A 20,273-nucleotide genomic window follows, 5' to 3' on the forward strand; every position below is an offset into this window, starting at 1 on the left:
CCACAGAGAGTTGAAGTCCAGCCTGGCCTTCATTTACTTGGTTCCAAACTTGGATGGATACTTACTGGAAGAACACCAGGTAATCCTGAACCAGCAAACGAACCCAGTATGTTAATACTCACACTTGGTGGTCAACTTGGCAGTACGACTCCTATGTACACCAGTCCTGATTCATCACTTAAAGTAACGCCAAATCTTGCAGACTTCTGGAGTAGGGAAGCAATCGGGATAAGAGACTCTTATGAAGAATCCGATGATGACAGAGCACTTTGATAAATCAAAGAAACTGTGCAATTTGAAAATGGAAGATACCATGTCAAGTGGCCTTAGAAAGAGGAACAGCCTGACTTGCCTAAAAATCGTGAACTTGCCTATGGGCGTTTAAAGACATTGGTCCAGAAACTGTCCAAGAACCCAGATCTTCTGGAAAGATACGATGCCATTATTGAAGAACAGAGAAGAAGAGAGATAATAGAGCAATTGACAGACGCATCTGAAGTAGGACACAAAAGACACTATTACCACATCATGCTGTGATTAACCCATGAAGCAAGCACAAAAGTAAGAATAGTGTATGATGCCTCTGTCAAAGTAATGAAGGAGTCTAAGAATCTCAATGAATGTATCTACCGAGGACCTGTCATGCTGAAAGATTTATGTGGACTATTACTACGTTTCAGACTGAACAAAGTCTTTCTACAAGTGGGACTTCAAGCGCCTGATAAAGATGTTACTAGATGTTTCTGGTTAAAGGTCTGTAAAATTCCATGGGTAGATGGTAACCTTCAATCTACAGATTCTGCCGCATCCCGTTGGTGTGATTTTCATGTCCTTTTCTTCTGGCCGCCACAGTGGACCATCACTTAAAGAAAGATGGAAGTGAGACCGCACAGAAGATAAGAGACAATATCTATGTGGATAATGTAATTACCGGAACTGATGCTCCACAATCCGCTTACAACTTCTACACTGAAGCAAAGAAGATCTTCTCAAATGCTTCCATGAATTTACGTGAGTGGACATCCAACTCAGAGTTACTATTGAACCGTATACCAGAGCATGAGCAATTGAGAGGTGACAAGATTAAAGTCCTAGGATCGAACTGGCATGTGAAAGGGGACACAATGACTGTACCTGGTCCTGAAATAGAGAAGCTGTTAGTAGTGTCTACAAAGCGAGAAGCACTGCAGTCTATTTCCTCATTCTTCGACCCCCTTGGATTCTTCACTCCGGTAACACTGAATGCAAAGCTTTTTCAACAATCACTGTGGAAAGCAGAACTGAACTGGGATGGAAGACTTGACGAAGAAAATCTAAGCCGGTGGAAGTACATTGCTGAACAACTGCAACTCATTCCTTCTCACAGTTTCCCAAGATTCATAGGGACTGGCAAGAGACTACACAAGTAAAATATCAACTGTTGTGCTTTAGTGATGCCTCTACTCGTGCTTATTCAACAGCTGTCTACTTGCGTAACCTGAAAGAGGAATCATGTCAGGTCAATCTACTGTTCTCCAGGACCCGTCTTGCACCTATGAAGAAAATAAGACTTGAATTACTTGCCGTACTCATTGGTGTACGAGCCCTCAACTTTGTAGAGAAGGAACTTTCACTTCCAATTACAAACAAAATGTTGTGGACAGACTCTTAGTCCGTGCTAGAATGAATGACAAGTAAGAAGCCTCTTACTGTGTTTGTGGAAAACAGACTGAAGGAAATTAAATCCAACTCTTGCATCCAATTTCGATATGTTGACACTAAGGATAACCCTGCTGACATAGCAACAAGAGGAATATCCTATGATGAACTTCAAAATTCGGTAAAATGGTGGCATGGTCCGAATTGGTTGTGTAATCCTGAAGACACTTGGCCCACTTGGAATATGTCTGAAGTCAACAAAGAACTGTTGCAAAACTGTCAAATCAGGAGAAAGAACAAGAATATTATATAAAACCGGTCTGTTGTCTGGGGAAGACTGCAGCTCAACTAGCCCCTTTGGCATCGATGACAAGAAATTCTCATCACTGATAAAGCTTCTTAGGGTTACTGCTCTGGCTAGTCGATTCATAAAGAAACTTAGGAGACAGCATTTTGAAGAAGGCTCCTTAACTGTAAAGGAAATCGCACAGGCAAAACTCCTTTGGGAACTTCATGTACAGAGAAGAAACTTTCCTGACGTTTTGGAAGCCATAAGAAGAAATAGAAAACACAACCTGAAGTATCAACTAGGCATACAACCAGATGATAAATGGTTACTTCAGTGCCATGGAAGACTCATAAATTCCGAACTTTCTGAAGGTGCTCTTCGCCCAAAACTGCTCGCTACAAGGGACCACTTCACCAAACTTGTGATTGAGAGCCATCATCAAAAGCTTCTTCACTCAGGAACTTCACAGACATTGGCTCAGACTCGCCACGAGTACTGGATCCCTCAAGGTCGCTCACAAGTAAGAAGAATCCTCCATGACTGTAGAGTTTGTCGACGAGCTGAGGGCGGTCCATATAAGATGCTATGGCACCATTACCAAGGAAGAGAGTGACTCAATCACCGCTGTTCACATATACTGGACTTGACTACTTTGGACCTTTGTTCATCAAAGAAACTTCGGGTACAAAGGAAGTTTGGATCTGCTTGTACACTTGTTTAGCTCTGTGAGCAATTCATCTCAAACTAATAAAGGACATGTCAGCAGAGCAATTTCTCCTGTGTTTACGGAGATTTATTGCTCGCCGTGGAACCCCTGAGCAAATAATTTCTGACAACGCTCCTCAGTTCAAACTAGCAAAGTCTGTCTTGGACAAAGTATGGATGAATGTCATCATGGACTGTGGTGTCAGAAAGTATATGACTGATCAAGGCATCAAATGGCAATTCATCATTGAACTTGCTCCGTGGATGGGAGGATTTTGTGAGAGACTTGTTGGATGTGTTAAGAAGTGCCTACGGAAAGCCATAGGAAAGGCATGTCTCACGTACGACCAACTTCATACATTAATGATTGAAGCTGAAGCTGTTGTGAACACCGCCTACTTGTTTACGTAGATGATGATATCAACTCATCAATAACCTTGACTCCAGCAGATTTCCTGACTCTTAATCCGAAGACTGGAATGCCCGATGCTGAGCCTGACTCTGATGATCCTGACCTAGAGTACAAACCCAGAATGTCATCTGCTGAGAAACTCTTACAAACCTGGAAGAAAGGTCAACGACTTCTCAACGGATTCTGGAACAGGTGGAGAGATAGTTACATACTCAATTTGAGAGAGAGAAGCCAGAGACATTTAAGTGCACCAAGAATTCAAGCTCCTTCTCAACCGAAGACTGGCGATGTTGTGATTGTCAAGGACAATTTGCCTCGTGGATCATGGAACTTGGGGAAAGTTCATGATCTGATTCAAAGTAGAGATGGAGAATGTCGAGCTGCAAGGGTAATTCTGCCGTCCAGGAAATGCATCAATCGACCTGTGAATCTACTGTATCCTATAGAATGTCCAGAGACCTTAACTCAGGAAGATTGTGACCTGCAAACTGTTCAAGCCGATGAAACGAAACAACTAAACCAGGAATTCAATGACGCCCTTCAAGACGGCTGCAATCGAAGCAAACAAAAGACTTGCCCAACAACTTAGCCAATGATAAACAAATATTAGTTGTGCGGACAATTTCTTGCCCACGGAGTGTCGAGGAATCTCCAAGATATTACTTGTGTGGTGATTTCCAGTGTAGATATTATTGTGAAATAAGTTGGCTCTGAGTAACTAAACTTGTAAATATTCATGAACTCTGTGTAACTTTTATACGCCTGAACTTTGACTCTTTTCTAATGACATGCACAAAATTTGCATGCTCATTCAGATCATTTGCATCTGTCCAAATCTTTTCTAATTTCTTGTCTAGATTTCTCTATTTTGATTGTAAATACGATAAAGATGGTTTTTGTCACAATTCGTGAAAACAAACTATTCAACTGGATATGAGATTGGAAATCCTGGAAGTAGAAATATTTGACTCTGCAATTCTCAAAGATGTCAACTGCACAAAGATTTTTTGTTTGTGCCAAACAAGACAGTTTACTAACTGTAATGTAAGGAGTTCTTTCTAAGTGAATTAAAGTTGTTGCTGCATTATCAACTTTTGTCACGTGATTAACTACGCTGCCCTCAACTGCTGATCTGTGATGCTGCCGAAACTTAACTGACTTCCCAACATCTGTGGTTTATATTTTCCATCACACATATGTGAGTTCATGGAGGTAAAGGAGTTTTCTTCTACCTGCATGTTTATAGTCGCTCGCTAGTAACTCCATGTTATGTGAAAAGCATTGTGGAATATCTCATTCTTTACATAGTTACTGTGTTTCAAATGTCATAACAAACGGCTTTGCTAGGTCAACATAGTTTCCCCTGCAAGATGAATTTAACGTTGCATTTGTAGGGAAATTTGTGAAACCAACGAATTTGTCTTGTTTTATTTGGAATAGTAACTATCTTACAAAGAGTAATCTTAATTCACTGCCTATGCGTAAGCATCATATTTGCATTGCAGAATTAACATTTTTCTGCATTTCGCATGTTTCGCCCTGCAAGAGTAATCTGGCAGAGACCCTGCAAATCGTGTTCTTCCCTGTAGGAACACACTTGCGCCCTTCAGAGACGTGATGCGAATCCCACGGTCTGGACGTTCTTGCAAGCGTCTGGTCGGATTTCTGCCTGATTCGCGTAATTTGTAGAACTCCACTCACCCATCAAGTACCATCGCCAAATAAAATCAAAAATGACAAATTAAAACGTACCACTTATATAGGTCTTCCAGCTGCTAGTATATAATGTAATCTTCGCCCAGTAAGATAGGTGTTTCTTTAATATGATTGCACTACCTTATGAATATTCATCCTTGCAAGAACCGACAGTCACTGTGTCTGGCAGCACGTGTTTACTGCTGCACAGCATAGCCTTCTAATGCAGACCAATCTTTGGCGCGCACTAAACAAGGCACAGCGGTGACTATGATAGTCTATGCCACTAGTCTGCCAATATGATCATATCCAATTGAGTCTACGTGCGAGTGAAGAAACTTGTCTCGTGCTATCGTGTCATTGAGCTTTAATGATGTGCATGTTGACAGAAACTGGAATTACTGCAGAGAATACTTTTCAGGATATCACCTGTTAGTGTCTAAGTTACCAAGCAGGAGCGCTTAGGAAATCCTTTCAGAAAGTTCACGTCGCCTGTGGCCATTTTGTGGAGTATAAGCTTATACGTACCTGCAGCGTATACAGTATTTCTACTGTACATATTCCAATATAATATGCAATTGAATTTTGAGTTTTGCATCGTTCAATCGTTCAGATGGAAATCCAGCTGCTCCAAACTTTGTGGCAGACAGACAGGGTTGACAGAGTTTGGAATGCTTACTCTTGAATAACAATGACGTAATTTAATGAGAAGACATTTATATTTGAGCACGGCTACAGTTTTTGATTCGAGAACTCTCATTATGGACCGTGGTTGTATTCGACAATAGAGAGGGTGATTCGAACTTTTTTCTATGTCCATGTAGCACTTTTGCAAAAAAAAACCGAATCCACAGGCCTTTGGCGAATCAATGTGTTTTACACCAAGCTGAAAGGTTGAAAGATTAATCATGGTGTGTTTGATAAGAGAAACAAACAAGCAACCAATGAGAAATAGGGCAAAATTCATTGAGAGTTAGTGTTTAGTTTAATTTTATTAAGAACCCTATACAATGTCAAGTACAGCGCAGCAGGGCTCGAAATTAGTTGTACTCCCGCGTCCACAGACTATCAACTCTTCTCCTGGGCTAACATAATTCTAGCTCTGTATGCCAGGTCTGTGTGGGACGCCAAGGTGTGACAGACTGATACCATTGTGTTTAAGAGTTGCTGGCATTTATCGGTGCGTGGAGGTCCTGCGCCGAAGTAGTCATCAAGGTAGTGAAGCAAGTCTTCAGTATCGGCTCTCCGGCTGATGATCCAGTGAATGGCATCTGCTATCTGATTGAACAGGAACGGTGCCGATCTAAGACTGAAGGGCAGGACATGGTCAAAGAAGTAGTGATCCAACGATATGAATCAAGCAGGTGCCAGTCTTCTTTTCGGACAGGACAGAGGCAAAAGGCATACCTGATGTCAACCTTTGTCATTAGAGTTCCTTTGCCATACTTCTGTATTATTGCAACAGCATCGTCGACCCTGGCGTAGGAGAGCGTATAGTCTTCTTCACAGATGTAGGCGTTGACACTGTCTGTGTTAGGTCGGGATAGGTCCATAATAATATGATGGCCCCCAGACTTTTTTGGTCGAAGGCCAGGGGAGTTGATGACAAAGTCTGGAAGTGGGGGGCTGGTGAAAGGTCCTACTGTGTGGCCAAGTGAGACTTCTTTTAGGATTGCTTTGGTGACGATGTCTGGGTTGCTGAGTGCTGACCGTGCATTGGTGTGAAACGGGGTCGATGGTGACCTTTGAATCCCAGGTTTGTGCCATGGCTTGTAGATCTCAGCCTTGGATGCTATGACTTTGTAGGAACTGCATAGGTGGACTGCTTCGTGAGGGAAGAAGTATGAACGGTAGACTTGGAATATCGCAAAGCACTGTGACCATGACTCGAAACTGTCGATATTCTTCCGTTTCATGTGGGTCGTGAAGGTGGCCACGCCAGGAGTGTCCGGGTCAAAGGAGACTTGCGTTTTGGTGGTCTGAGCAGAGGATGAGAGGAGGGTTCAGCCGAATAGCATATTTCGTATAATATACGTCATAAAATGAGTTATCGTCAGCGACATTATCATATGCATCAGTCGCACCGCTAATTTACTCAGATTCTCGTTATGGGTTTGATCTCTGCTTTTCATGTTTGTAGAGATCACGATAACATCCAATAAAGTTATGATTACTCAAATCGAGAAGTATTTCCCCCTCAAATTTTAAATCATGGGCTTGATTATATTTGTTTTGCAATGTTTTGAACTACTCGGTTATTTTCGTGACCCAATATTATGAGGTCAAAAACCAGATCGAAGGTATTTGGACCTAAACCTAATCCACTTTCCAACTTTGGAGGTATTTGGACCTAAACCTAATCCACTTTCCAACTTTGGACACTGTATGAAAAGTGTCTCACCTGGCTGTGCCTGACTTTGATTATGAGTTACCTCATGATGAGTCCTTTCTGCCTTTGTTCCCTGCGGTTTTCGGCTGCTGAAAGTCGGTAACAATGATCGATTTTACGGCATTTTGTTTCCTAGTATTGTATATGGTATACTCAGAATAAAAATCACATCTTAACATAATAATTTCCATCTGACTGAAATATAAACCGGTTACCTGTGTCGCGAATAAGACGACGGGCCTTATATTCTTAAAGATGATGCACCTCTGTATCATCTTCACTATCCTGAAAGACGGCTATGAATTCTAGACACTTAAAGAAATTAGTATTTTTGACATTGCTTAAAAAAAAGTAAATTCTATGATATAGGTTATCAATTTCCTGTACTGATATACAGTGAATGAGCATTTTATTCGCATCCATTGGATTATAATGCACAGCTATAAAAAGAAGACTATAAGGGTGTCCATGTATTATATTACAATATGTCATTTAAAGACTGCCCTGGAGAAGATCGAAGGCCCATCACCGATCATCATTTTCCTGGGCATCGAACTTGACACAATCAAAATGGTCATGCGACTACCAAACGACAAGCTCAACGATCTGATGCAAGCCTTGCCAACATGGATACAGCAACAAAGCTGCACGAAACGCCAACTTCTATCTTTAATAGGAACTCTCTCCTTTGCATGCAAATGTATTCTGGCTGGCAGAATCTTCCTACGCTGTATGATTGATCTCAGCACAACTGTCAAACGCACCAATGACATCATCACCCTGTCAGATGACTTCCGCCTCGACGCCCAATGGTGGCTGGATTTTCTTCCCACGTGGAACGGCTCAGCATCCTTCCTTGATACAGAGTAGTCTGCATCCTCCGACCTTGAACTGTTCACCGATGCCGCTGGGTCAATCGGCTGTGGTGCATACTACAAAGGTCATTCGTTCCATCTCACCTGGCCTGACGACTTTAACGCTTCAATCGAATGGCAAGAGATGTACCCAATCATGCTGGCCTGTTCAATTAGGGGGCAATTGTGGCATGGACGGAGAATTCTCTTCCATTGCGATAATACGTCAGTGGTCAGCATCTGGAAAAAAGGCTCATCGCGCTGTCCACAAATTATGTGTTTGGCCAGAGCTATCTTCTTCGCAGCCGCCCAAGGGAACTTTCATGTCATGCTTGCTCACATAAGAGGCACAGATAACACAATAGCTGATTCACTTTCTCGTTTGCATATGACGAAATTCAGGCAGCTTGCAACAATGGCAGACCAAGACCCATTCAGCGTTCCAAGTCACCTCCAACCGGAAATTCTGCTGTCCTCCGACTAGAGTCACATGCCAAGGCCTTTATACAAACAGCATTGCAGGCTCCACAAGGAAAACATATCAGGTTCGGTCAGTCAAACTATATTGCGTTCTGTCACACACACGGTCTAACGCCCACCCCAGTGACACTGCAGTCGGCAACGCTCTTCATCACCAACCTAGCACGTAATGGTCTCAAGTTTACCACAATCAGGGTCTACCTCGCAGCCATAATTCGCCTGCACACTGAAATGGGCTTCGAAGATGACGTCAGCAATCACATACAGTTACAACATACAATGCAAGGCATACACCGGAGCTTAGGAGACCAAAAACGCACCAGACTGCCCATTACCATCGACATACTTGTGAGACTAAAGGAAGCCTTACGGGCACACGCATCTCTATGTGACTATGACAAGCTAATGCTATGGTCAGCCTTCACCATGGCTTTCTTCGGCTTCCTCCGTGTCAGTGAATTCACAGCACCAGGGAGCCACGACTTCGACAAAACATGCACACTTCTGACTCGCGATGTGACAATATCTGAAGACCTAGAAATTTCACTTAAGGCATCAAAGACCGACCCATATCGGCGGGGACAGCACATCAGGATTGCACCCACAAACACAGGAATTTGTGCCGTGCGGGCTTATACTAAATATAGACGTCTTCATGCCACTGTAGCGGAGACGCCAGTATTCCAATTTAACAATGGAGCGTGGCTCACACGACACGCCCTGACTATCCATCTTCGTGACCTGCTAAGCAGAGCTGGGATAGACAACGCTCATCATTTTGCCACCCACAGCTTCAGGAGTGGTGCCGCTACCACAGCGGCGGATGCCAATCTACCAGCATGGCTCATCAAGACACTAGGAAGATGGAGAAGCGATGCCTACCAGGTGTACATCTCAACACCAACTGCAACCCTTTGAGCTGTTCCTTCAATATTGGTCGCTTCGCATGCACAAGGACATTGACAATGATGTACCCTTCGATCGCAGTGCCTTATAGACGCTCATTTTCCTGTTTGCCCTGTACTGTTTGCGTGCTGCACCACGTTAGAGTTACTTTGACACTTGCGTTGTTTGGCCACTCTTTCACTTTTCAGCTACCTCAAATGGCACAGTTTTTCCCTTCGTGAACATTACATTCACATATGACTAATATTTGCTGCTTGGAGTAGGACTGTAGTCAGGGACATGAAGTCAGGGCATGAACATCGAACTAACGAACACTGCTTACGTGCATTATGGACATTGGAACAGTTGTATCATAAAGTTTGCTTGCTTTGACTACCTGCATTCAAACAGTTCATGCTGTTTATTTCCTCCGTTACTTTTTAACAACTCGTCACTATCTTCGCTTATGCGTCCACGCATAGTATGCCCAGACCGCCTGTTGCTACGCCAATTTGGGGGTTGCCATCACAGAGCCTGCTGGGTCTGTCATGGTACCACACGGTCTGTCACGTGACTGGAGCCAGTGAACTTCAGGCCCTCCTCATGTGCCAGGCTGCTAGCGACGCCGGACAAACCCACTGTGTTGGCTGGCTTCACTTCGACACCACGTCACCCCTCTTCGATGCCACTCAAATCTGCGATTGCCACCGCAGGGGATGTGCATTACGACGTTTGTGTGGAGTCCATCCCCAGATTTCTGCAATGACACTCTCGTGTCAATGAGTCTTCTTTCATTAAAAAATATTAACGTACCACGTCGTAGCATGAGAGGCATATTGGTACTCTTCACTTAAGATCAGAATCGGTCAGAACTGAAAAGCAAACTTTCTATAAATCCGTATGTCGAATCTATTTCTGTAACGATTGAGGGAATTGTGAATAAAATATACCTACAGACGATGATACATAGACATAGACATGTCGGTATTTTGCGGAAATGGAAGTGGATAAAGAGTAATTAATATAAAAAGATGGTGTACAACTTGAAATTCAAAAAAAAGATACATCAGTTAAGAGTGGCACTGACGCCCACAATGACAAAATATCTTCTTAGGTTTATATCATCAGCGATGCAACGGTCGTCAGTTGCTGCAAACAGTAAACTAAAGTCAATACTATTTAAACTAGCCTGATTTTTCAATCCACCCAATCGGCCTAGTTTCTGCCAAGCATGTGCATGTGACTGGATCATATAACTGTACACGTTTGATATCATTAGGCGCCATCATTATTTTACAACGCCTTTCACTGCTTATGTCATCGACTTTCCATACCAGCTGTACGAAATGTGCCTCCTCGGGCTCCTTTTTATTTTGTCAAAGATCCTTGTCGTCTTCAAAGTTAAGAACACAAAACCTCTTTTATCCCCTTATCTTTGTGATAGAAGGCGGGGTTCGAAAAGCATACATGTTCGAACAAACACTGATTAATTCGACAATAGGTTCCCCATTCAATGCATCATTACATTTACCTATAACCTTTTGTGTAATAGTCGGGAAATCAGCATCTACTGCAGGGCTCACCCCACTACTATCATATATTGACTCCTTACCACTCTGTTCCTCTACGTGTTCGAATTATATCATTGAAAGTTTGTCAGGGGAGGGTGAGAGGCACTGTAAATGAAACTATCAGAGTCTATGTTGCTAACCTACGCAAGCTAGTTAAAGCATGGGCGAGACACGTTCTGATGAATTTATGAATATTAACAAAATAACACTGCACATGCATGTTGGCGCGTTGAGCGAGCTTGTTTGTATTCTTGATCACTATACGAACTCCCCACAGTAAATGGACCAAAAGTTTCGGGAATAAATTAACATCGCTTGCAACAAAAGCTGCATTAATGCAACGACCATTGCTTGTCTGAAAAGTTATATCATATAGGCCAACAAGGTGTGTAACAAACGCAAATATGCTTTGATGACCCTGTGTAGCTGAACAGCGCGGCCCACACAGATTATGAGGTCAGTCCGCGTAAACAGTATGTGGTTTGGCTAGCTGCCTTTGAGCTTTGTGGCAAAACTCTGCCTTGTTCATAACTATGAACTAAGGTGTTGAACAGAGAAATTCGAACAGTATTTCCTAAAATGTAAAGATTAAGCTTGTGTAATATTGGCGGAAGAAAGGAGGAAGGTGAACAAAAACTCCATGGCTGTGACTGAATTACAATAAACATTTTATTTACATGACAAGGTACACCAAGGTACAGGTCATTTAGTTCATTGATTGTGTGACCGTAAAAATTACGTGATTCTCTCAGCGTAAAGAGGGTCAGTGCTTTATAAGCTTTAGCAATTACTATTTTATCCACAAAATTTAAAGTGATCTGCTTGTAGATCAACATCAACTCTTAGTCAGTACATTTACATTTAATATTCAACATACAGTACATTGACACACACACACACACACACACACACGGACAGACAGACAGACATCGGTATGACATTAGCCCACGTGTTTACACACGTGAGCTAAAATGATTGAAAGTAAAGTTGTTCTTTGTTTGTCTATTTAGGGTACATCACCAACGGTGCGTTGTACAAATGGATAAGGCTGTGCAACAATCACATTAGCTCTGTTTATAGTATTTAATTGATATTATTTAAAGTGCAGTGGTCGTCGTGCGCGACTTTTTGTTGATAAACATATATTTTATAAACATAAGTCTTCTCAACTTCAAACGGAGTGAGATGGCAGCGGTCCCTCACTCTCTTCACGCATCTGTAAGACTCTAGATCATGGAACAGTAAACTGTTAAGAACAAACTTCAGTGATGTATTTCTATCAACAAACTCATGTAAGGCTCCGAACATTGAGACAACCCATAGAAAACTGAACGACTTATCAAGTAGTTACTGTGTAGTGATTAGGTCTGTACCGACCAAAAACGACCTATTTTGGGGAAAATAAGTGGTTGGAACTTCATACATACCTATTTGTGACCATACATACCTAATTGTTTTACGTCCGGAGAGCATAAGTACTTATTTTGCTACTTACTTGGTCAAAATAAACAATTACCTTTAATTCCCTACTAACTTGTGTGATTTTGGGCATGGATGTCGTGTATAAGTCTGCACTTGCTACATAGATGATAGTGACAGGCATACACTGACGCTGACAGGAATATTCGAAATGTGTGATATAGTATTTTGCACCGCTCCTTCGATTTTCGACAAATTGAGGTCAAGAGGGGGTGTCCCCCCCCCCTTCTGCCGTTGGAGCTTTTGAAAAGTAGAGATTAAAATGGTGTTATTTGGTGGCACTTGGGGAGTATTTTTTTCAGATTTTTTTTCGTATAAAATACTCAAAGGAACAAATCTGTGACAGTATTCCAAACCTTATATTCCAGTTCACTAATTTCAATGAAGAAATAGCGACAGCATGCAAAGACATATATTTATTCACATTCATTATTTATTATTATTTCCTGCAATAAAAGATGGGTTTGTTGTCAAGGCATTCCACTGGTTTTAAACTTTACAACATCAGAATTAGCTTGCTTTACACATTTTCCCCTATCGGTAACCTATACAATGTAGAATATAGAAAGCACACCATTCTCATGAATGATCAGGCAAGTATATTAATCTTAATGAGGAAATACTGAAAATGTACTCAGTACTAAGGCTTGCCACGTCGAATAGCTGATCATTCTCGTCTGAAGATCACAATAACGTGAAACACATAGTGTAATGAGATTTAGTTTCTACTTGAAACTACCTGTATTATGATATATATATATATATATATATATATATATATATATATATATATATATATATATATATATATATATATATTGACAGGATAGGTCAAGCAGCACCAACTCTAGGACACAGTGTTCTTCACTACAAACTAAATTTTATTGTCCGACGTTTCGTGGGCTTAATCCCACTTCATCAGGGTTAAAAACTGAAATAAACGGATAACAGACTATAAAGCATGTGAAAGAAAATACAGGAAGCTAAAAATTGGAACGAACTTGAAAAGCGAAACTCTAAAAAAGTACTTTTAGTGGTAACTGGACCTCGGACTCAACACGAGGATCTATACTACACAAAGAGTTGTGTTATTATATATATAATATGTGTGTGTGTATATATATATCAAGTATGAACATATGTATCTCAAGCATACACATTGCTGTTCTTTACTATTATTGTTGTATTAATTCATAACTTCACTAAATGATTCAGTACATATCAACAAAATTGATTAGCTCCCCCGCTTCTTGTTCTCTACTTTTGAGCAACCCCCCTGTAGCTATTAATTTTTTGAGTGAACCCCCCCCCCCCTTAACATTCCTCCGACCCCCCCCCCCCCAAGGCAGGCCATAAATAATGAGGGCTCCCTTATCTGGTTCTTTTGTGTTATAATCTTACTGGGGTATTTCAAACACGGGTTTTTAATGAACTACGAGTCCGACCACAGAGTAGGTTGAAAGCTTTAATACGACTACGTATGATGCCCTATTCCCAGCGTAATCAGTCCGGGTCAGCTCCAAAATTGGAGACTCATTATGATAATGTATTCCGGCATTCAGCCAATCATCGACCAGATTACATCATTAATAAAGTACGGGTCACGCTGTGTCACAAATTACCCACCAAGTGTGATCGGCAGTTTTGGGCCGCTTATTAAGCCCCTGTCTTGTGAATTTCGACGAATTTCGACAGTCAACATAATCCACGTGTTCTGCAGAAGGTCATGTCCAACAAGGAGTCCGATTAGTGAACAAATATTCGAAATATTGACGATTCATTTCTACCCCAAGTTTATCGATTTCGCTCAAGTACCGAGAATCATTTTGTTGATGTTCGTCATCTCTATTAGAAATACTGTTATAAGGTTATTTGTGTAGGTACGCGTATAACATTTTGCAAGAAAGAAGAGCAATGTCAGAGCTTTAGAACGATACCTGTTTTGTAGTTGTCAAACGCAGACTAAAAATGGTACGCGATTTTGAAAATGTGTTGACAGAGTGGCCACACAACTGTTCCCCATACGATAGAATTTGTATCGCTGCCATCTCCGACTTAAATGGGGTATTCTGAACGATCTGTGTAGGTACACGATTTATTTCGCAGGACTTCAAGCCAGAGTCTAGGAATCACAGCGATATATGGGGTTTGGTTGTCTTAGCTAGAATAAAACTGGTACGCGATTTTGAAATTGTGTTTTGACAGAGTGGCCACACAACTGTTCGACATTATGACAGAATACGGCGCGGGAGTTCGACACAGTATGGCGTACGTAACGAAGGACGCATGTGGAGGTTGCCAGGAAATACAATTTTTACTGATGGCGCGCTGGCCGCTGATTGGCTAATGAGAGGGGGAAAATATTATGGTATAGCGCTCCAATTTTGGAGCTGACCCGGAATCACGCCGCCCTGGAAGATATCCTATAATGCATTGCTGTAAGCCCAACGCCTAAACCGGAAATAGGCTCATTTGGCGTCAAGACACCAAGGCGAGCGGACCGGCCTCGCTCATCCAATCTTGCCGCATATGGCAAGCAATTGCGATAATGACGAATGCCTTATTTCCAAAAATCAGTAAATGACATGCTTTATCAATCCGTACTTCAGTGAGACACGTTCCCCAGTCAGTAAATGACAATGGGGCCGGGGTACCCCAGGCCTCCCACAAGTATCAGAGTGTTCACAGCCCCGTGGATTGTTGTAGCGAAGCCAGCAGTTTTTCTCACAGAAACAAGTTGCATAATGTACTCAGTAAAACGTTGTCAGGTACATGTAACATGAAAACTGACTGAGGTCGAAGTGACTAAGGCACCGGGATTGATTTGACCACAAACAACGACAAGAGGGTGTGAATTACTGGGTCGAAACGGACAGGGGTCGAGGTGACCTGCTGCCCCGGTCCTCAACTGCAGGCCTGACGGCCATGTTTACATAAGGCGTCCACATTTTAGAAAATCGCTAAAAGTAGGCAGAAAGAAAGCCCCCATTACGTGAAAACGCTAGGGGGTCGATAGGGGTCGGATGACAGTTTGACACATTTCGTACCATTAAGAGTCGAATGATACTACATTGACCGGGTTGACCATATGACTTTCATCAAAAAACGTCCGGGGAAAAGTGAATACATTTGATGTTTGACCAAACTTTACAAAGCATCAATTTTTCGATCAAAAAATTCACGCGTAGAACTAATGAAAATTCGTAAAAAAATACCACTGCCTTGTACATCAGGCACTAAAATGTCGTAGGCGTGAAAATGAGTTTATTAGAAAATACACAGTGGCTCTTAAAATTAGTTTGAAAATTTAGCGTTTTTACCGCGGTATCGCTAGATGGCCGTCATTTTTGAAGCGAAGGCGAAGTGGTGGATTCTGGGATATCTTCCAGGGCGGCGTGACCCGGACTGGTAATACGCATAGTTATAACATCGACTCACGCCGGGCTTCAAAATACAGACGTGGGCGATGAACGTCATCATCGGACCAAGCTAGTAAGTCACGCGACTTGTATGTCGGAGCCGTTTTTGCAGAGCGTTGTGTTGATCTAGTAAAGGTTTAATGGATTTGCTTTCGTTTAGCTTTTCAAACGCGAGCTCTTATACAGCTGAGTTTGATCACGTTGCTAGCTGAGTGTGTGGGTCAGACTTTGAACCCGGGACTCTAGAATCACGCCTGATGATGTTATAGATCATGTCATAGATTATGAATGGTCATATTGCCAAAAGGTCACGGGTCAAATCCTAAGCGCCAAATTAAATCTGATATGCACTAGTGGAAAGTTAGGACGTTTTGAGTGAGAGAGTAAATCGTCACCTTTTTCGCTCTGATTTGAACACAGTTTCGCGTAAAATTACCGTAGGACATAATCATTCAGCATATATATAGGTTATCTATGAATTTAAAACCAACAAACAGCGTTTACGATGCGTTGATGGCCCTTGGATGTCCTATTCTGAGATAGACTGCGATATAGTCCCGTAGAACAACGGTTGACACGAACGCAGCCCATAGACGATATATGCATAGTTTGATCATGAAGGTAACAGAGACCGAAGAGATCGTTCAAGTAATTTCCAAAACGCCTTACCCACGAGTTGTCTCTGTAATTTTCGCAGTTTTCACTGTCTTTAGTCGCGCTATATTGATGTCATTCTTGGCGAACTCTGTTCAAGTACACGAAACGAACGTACGGTGTTGACAAAAATTAATCCATGGAGGTTGGTAACTCAATATAGACAGTTAAGTGTTACTCCACACTGTCTATCTCTGTGCGTTAATTACAAGGAGAGTTGTAGTAACGAATAGAGCCGAGCTATTATCTGTTTTTTACTCATTGGTTCAAAATTTGACCGGATTGATGATATACAACAGATACTCACATTTTTTTTATTATCTAAACTTTGACCTGGTTTTAATTATAAAGGGATACTTTTTGTGTCAAAACATTTTATGAGGCGATTTCCAATTTACATTTCTTCTGTTTCAGATGTACTGAACCCCAATTACCACCGAAGGTAGTTGTAGTTTGGAATGGTGTGTCACTAATCAATGGGGAAAATGAGGCTGAAAAGCGATGATTTGGCGTGTGTGGTAATCACAACGAAAATATATATATATGTCATAAGTGTTTGTATCAGTAGGTAAAATTATTATATTAATTAATATTATATAGGGCTCAGCCCTTGGTGTCGCGCCAGGGGTTAAGATTGGCAATGTTATTTGTATTGATTCATGATAAAATGTAATTAATTGTTACTTCATAAACGTATATATGACAACTATATCCAGTTTCCCTCTGATGAAAGCAGTTCACGTACGCACACGACGTCAAACCCTGCAGCAGTGCAGGTAGGCCTATAGATTTTCTGTAACGTGTAAAAATTTTGGACAAAAATTGGCAAGTTTTACATTGATAACAGCCTATTGCGTTAAACAAGGGACGTATCATGCAATCATTATCATTGCAATGGTAACTGCACTGCCCAACTTCCACTTGCAAGCTACCTTCGTCTAAAAAACTGGCAATTTTGAATTTAATTATTGACACTGGGGGCGCTTTTCTAAAATTCAATCCCAGCATTCTTTGCGTATGCCACCGTTCATATGCACGACAGTTTTCTCCCTTTATCTATATTAACGATATTCTGTATCAGCGACAAGGTGCATAATAACATTTACTGGCTAATAAAAGAGGTGTATTTTATAAATGGCATGTTATATAATAATATTTGTTTCGTATTTGTTTATTTACGAGTACTCAAAAAAAAAACATGGCGGCGCCACGAAAGAAGGGTACACTTCCGGTTACACGCTTAGTATATTATGAATAAGCGCATGCGTAGTCAGTAAGCCGCTGGGGCGACTATTAAATTTCGTTTTTGCACACGAATGCTCTTTCCATGGATTTTTATATTAGGGATAGTCGACGAAATACAAGCAATTTCACTTTGCACACGTAATGACATCCTTGTCTCTTATTTATCATTTTTATCCCCTGTGTTTCTATGATCAAAGGCCAAGAAGCTGAACAGACCAATGGATCTTGATACAGGAACATTCAATGTGAAATTTCAGAACAAGATCGGAAACATAGGGATGGCATCGAAAACAACTTTGGATAATGTAAACAATCAAATGCAGACTTTAAGACGTGTTCTGTTGGGTTTTTCACATGAATCTCCCCTTCCAGCATGAAATAAAGAGCTTGCAAACTTGACATCAGAGAACTACTTTTTATGTTGTCTTGTTGCTTCTTGTGCTGTCTTGTTCCCTATACTGAGGTAAGACTGTTTTTTTAGTTTCTTACATGGCAAGTCTATCCACTACAGTTCATTACAAAATGATTCTGAACTCAGTTAATTTATAATGGATGGAAGTATTGGGAAGGCTACTATGTACACTGTCCCTTGAACCCTGTCTTGGGTATCACTGTCCATTTTTCAGTTGTTGACTTGATATATCAAGTTTAGAAGCATAATAATTTTGATCATACAAAGTACAAAGTGTTGGATGAGGTTGCATCAATCTTGTCAATTTCCTGTATTTTGCAAATTTTTCGTGCATCGAGACTTGAATATATATAGGCATCATTTATGCTAATTTTTAAGAAACATACATACTTATTGTCAAGAAGTATGTATATATGCTAATTAATATATGTAAATTTTACATACCAATTTTACCTGCTTATATTTACGCGCTTTAAGTAGGTATTGTTAAGTGGTTATGCTAATTTTTTAAGTCTGTATGGCCGATGCCTACCTAGCTAATTTACATTTTTCGGGCTATACACATACTAAGTAGTATGTGCAGACCTAACTTTAGCCACAGACAAAAGGAACAAGTCTGTAACGAAGCAAGTTACAAGAAGTAATCTGCCACAAAAAACAAGTTATATACTGACTTGTGTACACATTTATGGATAACCTAAATAAGTATGCGAGTTTTATAAGGGAATACACTCGGCACATAATGTCGCTTAGATAAATGCACTCAGTAACGGTAAACAAATTGGATTTTCTCGCTCGTGGTCACGCTGTCTGGACACAATGCAATGTACATTACAGCGATAAAAATCACTAAAATGATCAACATTATATATATATTTTAGGCAAGCAACTAGTTTATTGCCTCTCACAAAAATTACACTAAAGACCATGATCGGCAAGCCATAGCAGGACATGGGAGATGCTGTTGCTTCGATAAGAGAAAACGGTCACCGTGTTGATGTACAAGGATAAAAGAGGATCCGGTCCCACAACGTACCGGCCACGCAACAACTTGGCCAAGACCCACTGTTAATCACCCTAACTTGTTCTGGTAACATGTGGCAAGAAATTGTCAAGTGGCAGGAAAAAGACAAAACAAGCGGGGTTTCGCAGCATTTGACAGGAACATTGCATGGCTACACATCACGGCGTGTCGAGACAACAACGGTAAACACAACACAACAACAGTGATCCAACGTCCTAGTGTATACAAGGTGCCAAATGTAAAAAAAAAATTTGCACAATCACGCTTATTTCAGAGATAGATAGAGAATTGCATGTTATATACATGTATATACTATACTACAATATATACACAAATAAATACATACATACATACTTATATACATACAGACACACAAACACATACATACATACATACATACATACATACATACATACATACATACATACATACATACATACATACATAATAAGTGGTCAGTCTGTCCTTCTGAAAACCAATTACAAAACTCTTTAATAGTATTTTAAATTCAAAAAAGTTTCCAGACATTTGGCGCACTAGCATTATAAAACAACTTTTCAAATCAGGGGATATAGCTCTATCAAGTTGTCTCTCAAAACTTTTCACTTCAGTTTTGAATAACAGATTACATAAATATATTGAGAGTCATGATATTCTAAGTCAATATCAGGCTGGGTTTAGGCCTGGATTTCGAACAACAGACAACATGTTCATCTTAAAATCGTTATTGATAAGTATATTAATAAATCAAACATTGAAAATGCGAAGGATAAAAGGAAAAAAAAATAGGTTGTTTGTAGGATTGTTGATTTTAGAAAGGCATTTGATAGTATTTGGCGTCAAGGGCTCTATTATAAGTTACTAACACACAATATAATGGCAATATTTATCAAATAATTAAAAGTATGTATGAATGAGTCAAATACAGTATAAAACTTAATGGTGGAATCACACGACAGTTCAAATCAATGCGAGGAGTTAGGCAAGGTTGCAATATTAGCCTCATTCTTTTTAATCTGTTTGTTAACGATTTATCAGGTTACTTTGATGATAGGTGTAAACCAGTTAATTTAGGACAGTCCCTGATCAATTTCCTATTATATGCTGATGATCTTGTATTAA

General features: G+C 40.7%; 3 protein-coding genes across 3 annotated transcripts; all 3 read left to right on the top strand.

Annotated features, from left to right (window-relative positions):
- Positions 1 to 2,683: 2,683 nt before the first annotated feature.
- LOC139127434 (uncharacterized) lies at positions 2,684 to 3,043 on the top strand. The gene has a single exon (XM_070693362.1). It carries the CDS (start codon positions 2,684 to 2,686, stop codon positions 3,041 to 3,043), a length of 360 nt encoding a protein of 119 aa, XP_070549463.1.
- Positions 3,044 to 3,111: 68 nt separating this feature from the next.
- LOC139127443 (uncharacterized) lies at positions 3,112 to 3,633 on the top strand. The gene has a single exon (XM_070693366.1). The coding sequence runs from the start codon at positions 3,112 to 3,114 to the stop codon at positions 3,631 to 3,633; it is 522 nt and encodes a 173-aa protein (XP_070549467.1).
- Positions 3,634 to 7,894: 4,261 nt separating this feature from the next.
- Positions 7,895 to 9,380, top strand: LOC139127451 (integrase/recombinase xerD homolog). The gene is made up of 2 exons (XM_070693374.1): positions 7,895 to 8,068; positions 8,385 to 9,380. Exons 1-2 carry the CDS (start codon positions 7,895 to 7,897, stop codon positions 9,378 to 9,380), a joined length of 1,170 nt encoding a protein of 389 aa, XP_070549475.1.
- Positions 9,381 to 20,273: the final 10,893 nt, after the last annotated feature.

The sequence above is a fragment of the Ptychodera flava genome, chromosome 3, assembly GCF_041260155.1.
Source record: "Ptychodera flava strain L36383 chromosome 3, AS_Pfla_20210202, whole genome shotgun sequence".
In the NCBI taxonomy this organism is placed as follows: Eukaryota; Metazoa; Hemichordata; class Enteropneusta; family Ptychoderidae; genus Ptychodera; species Ptychodera flava.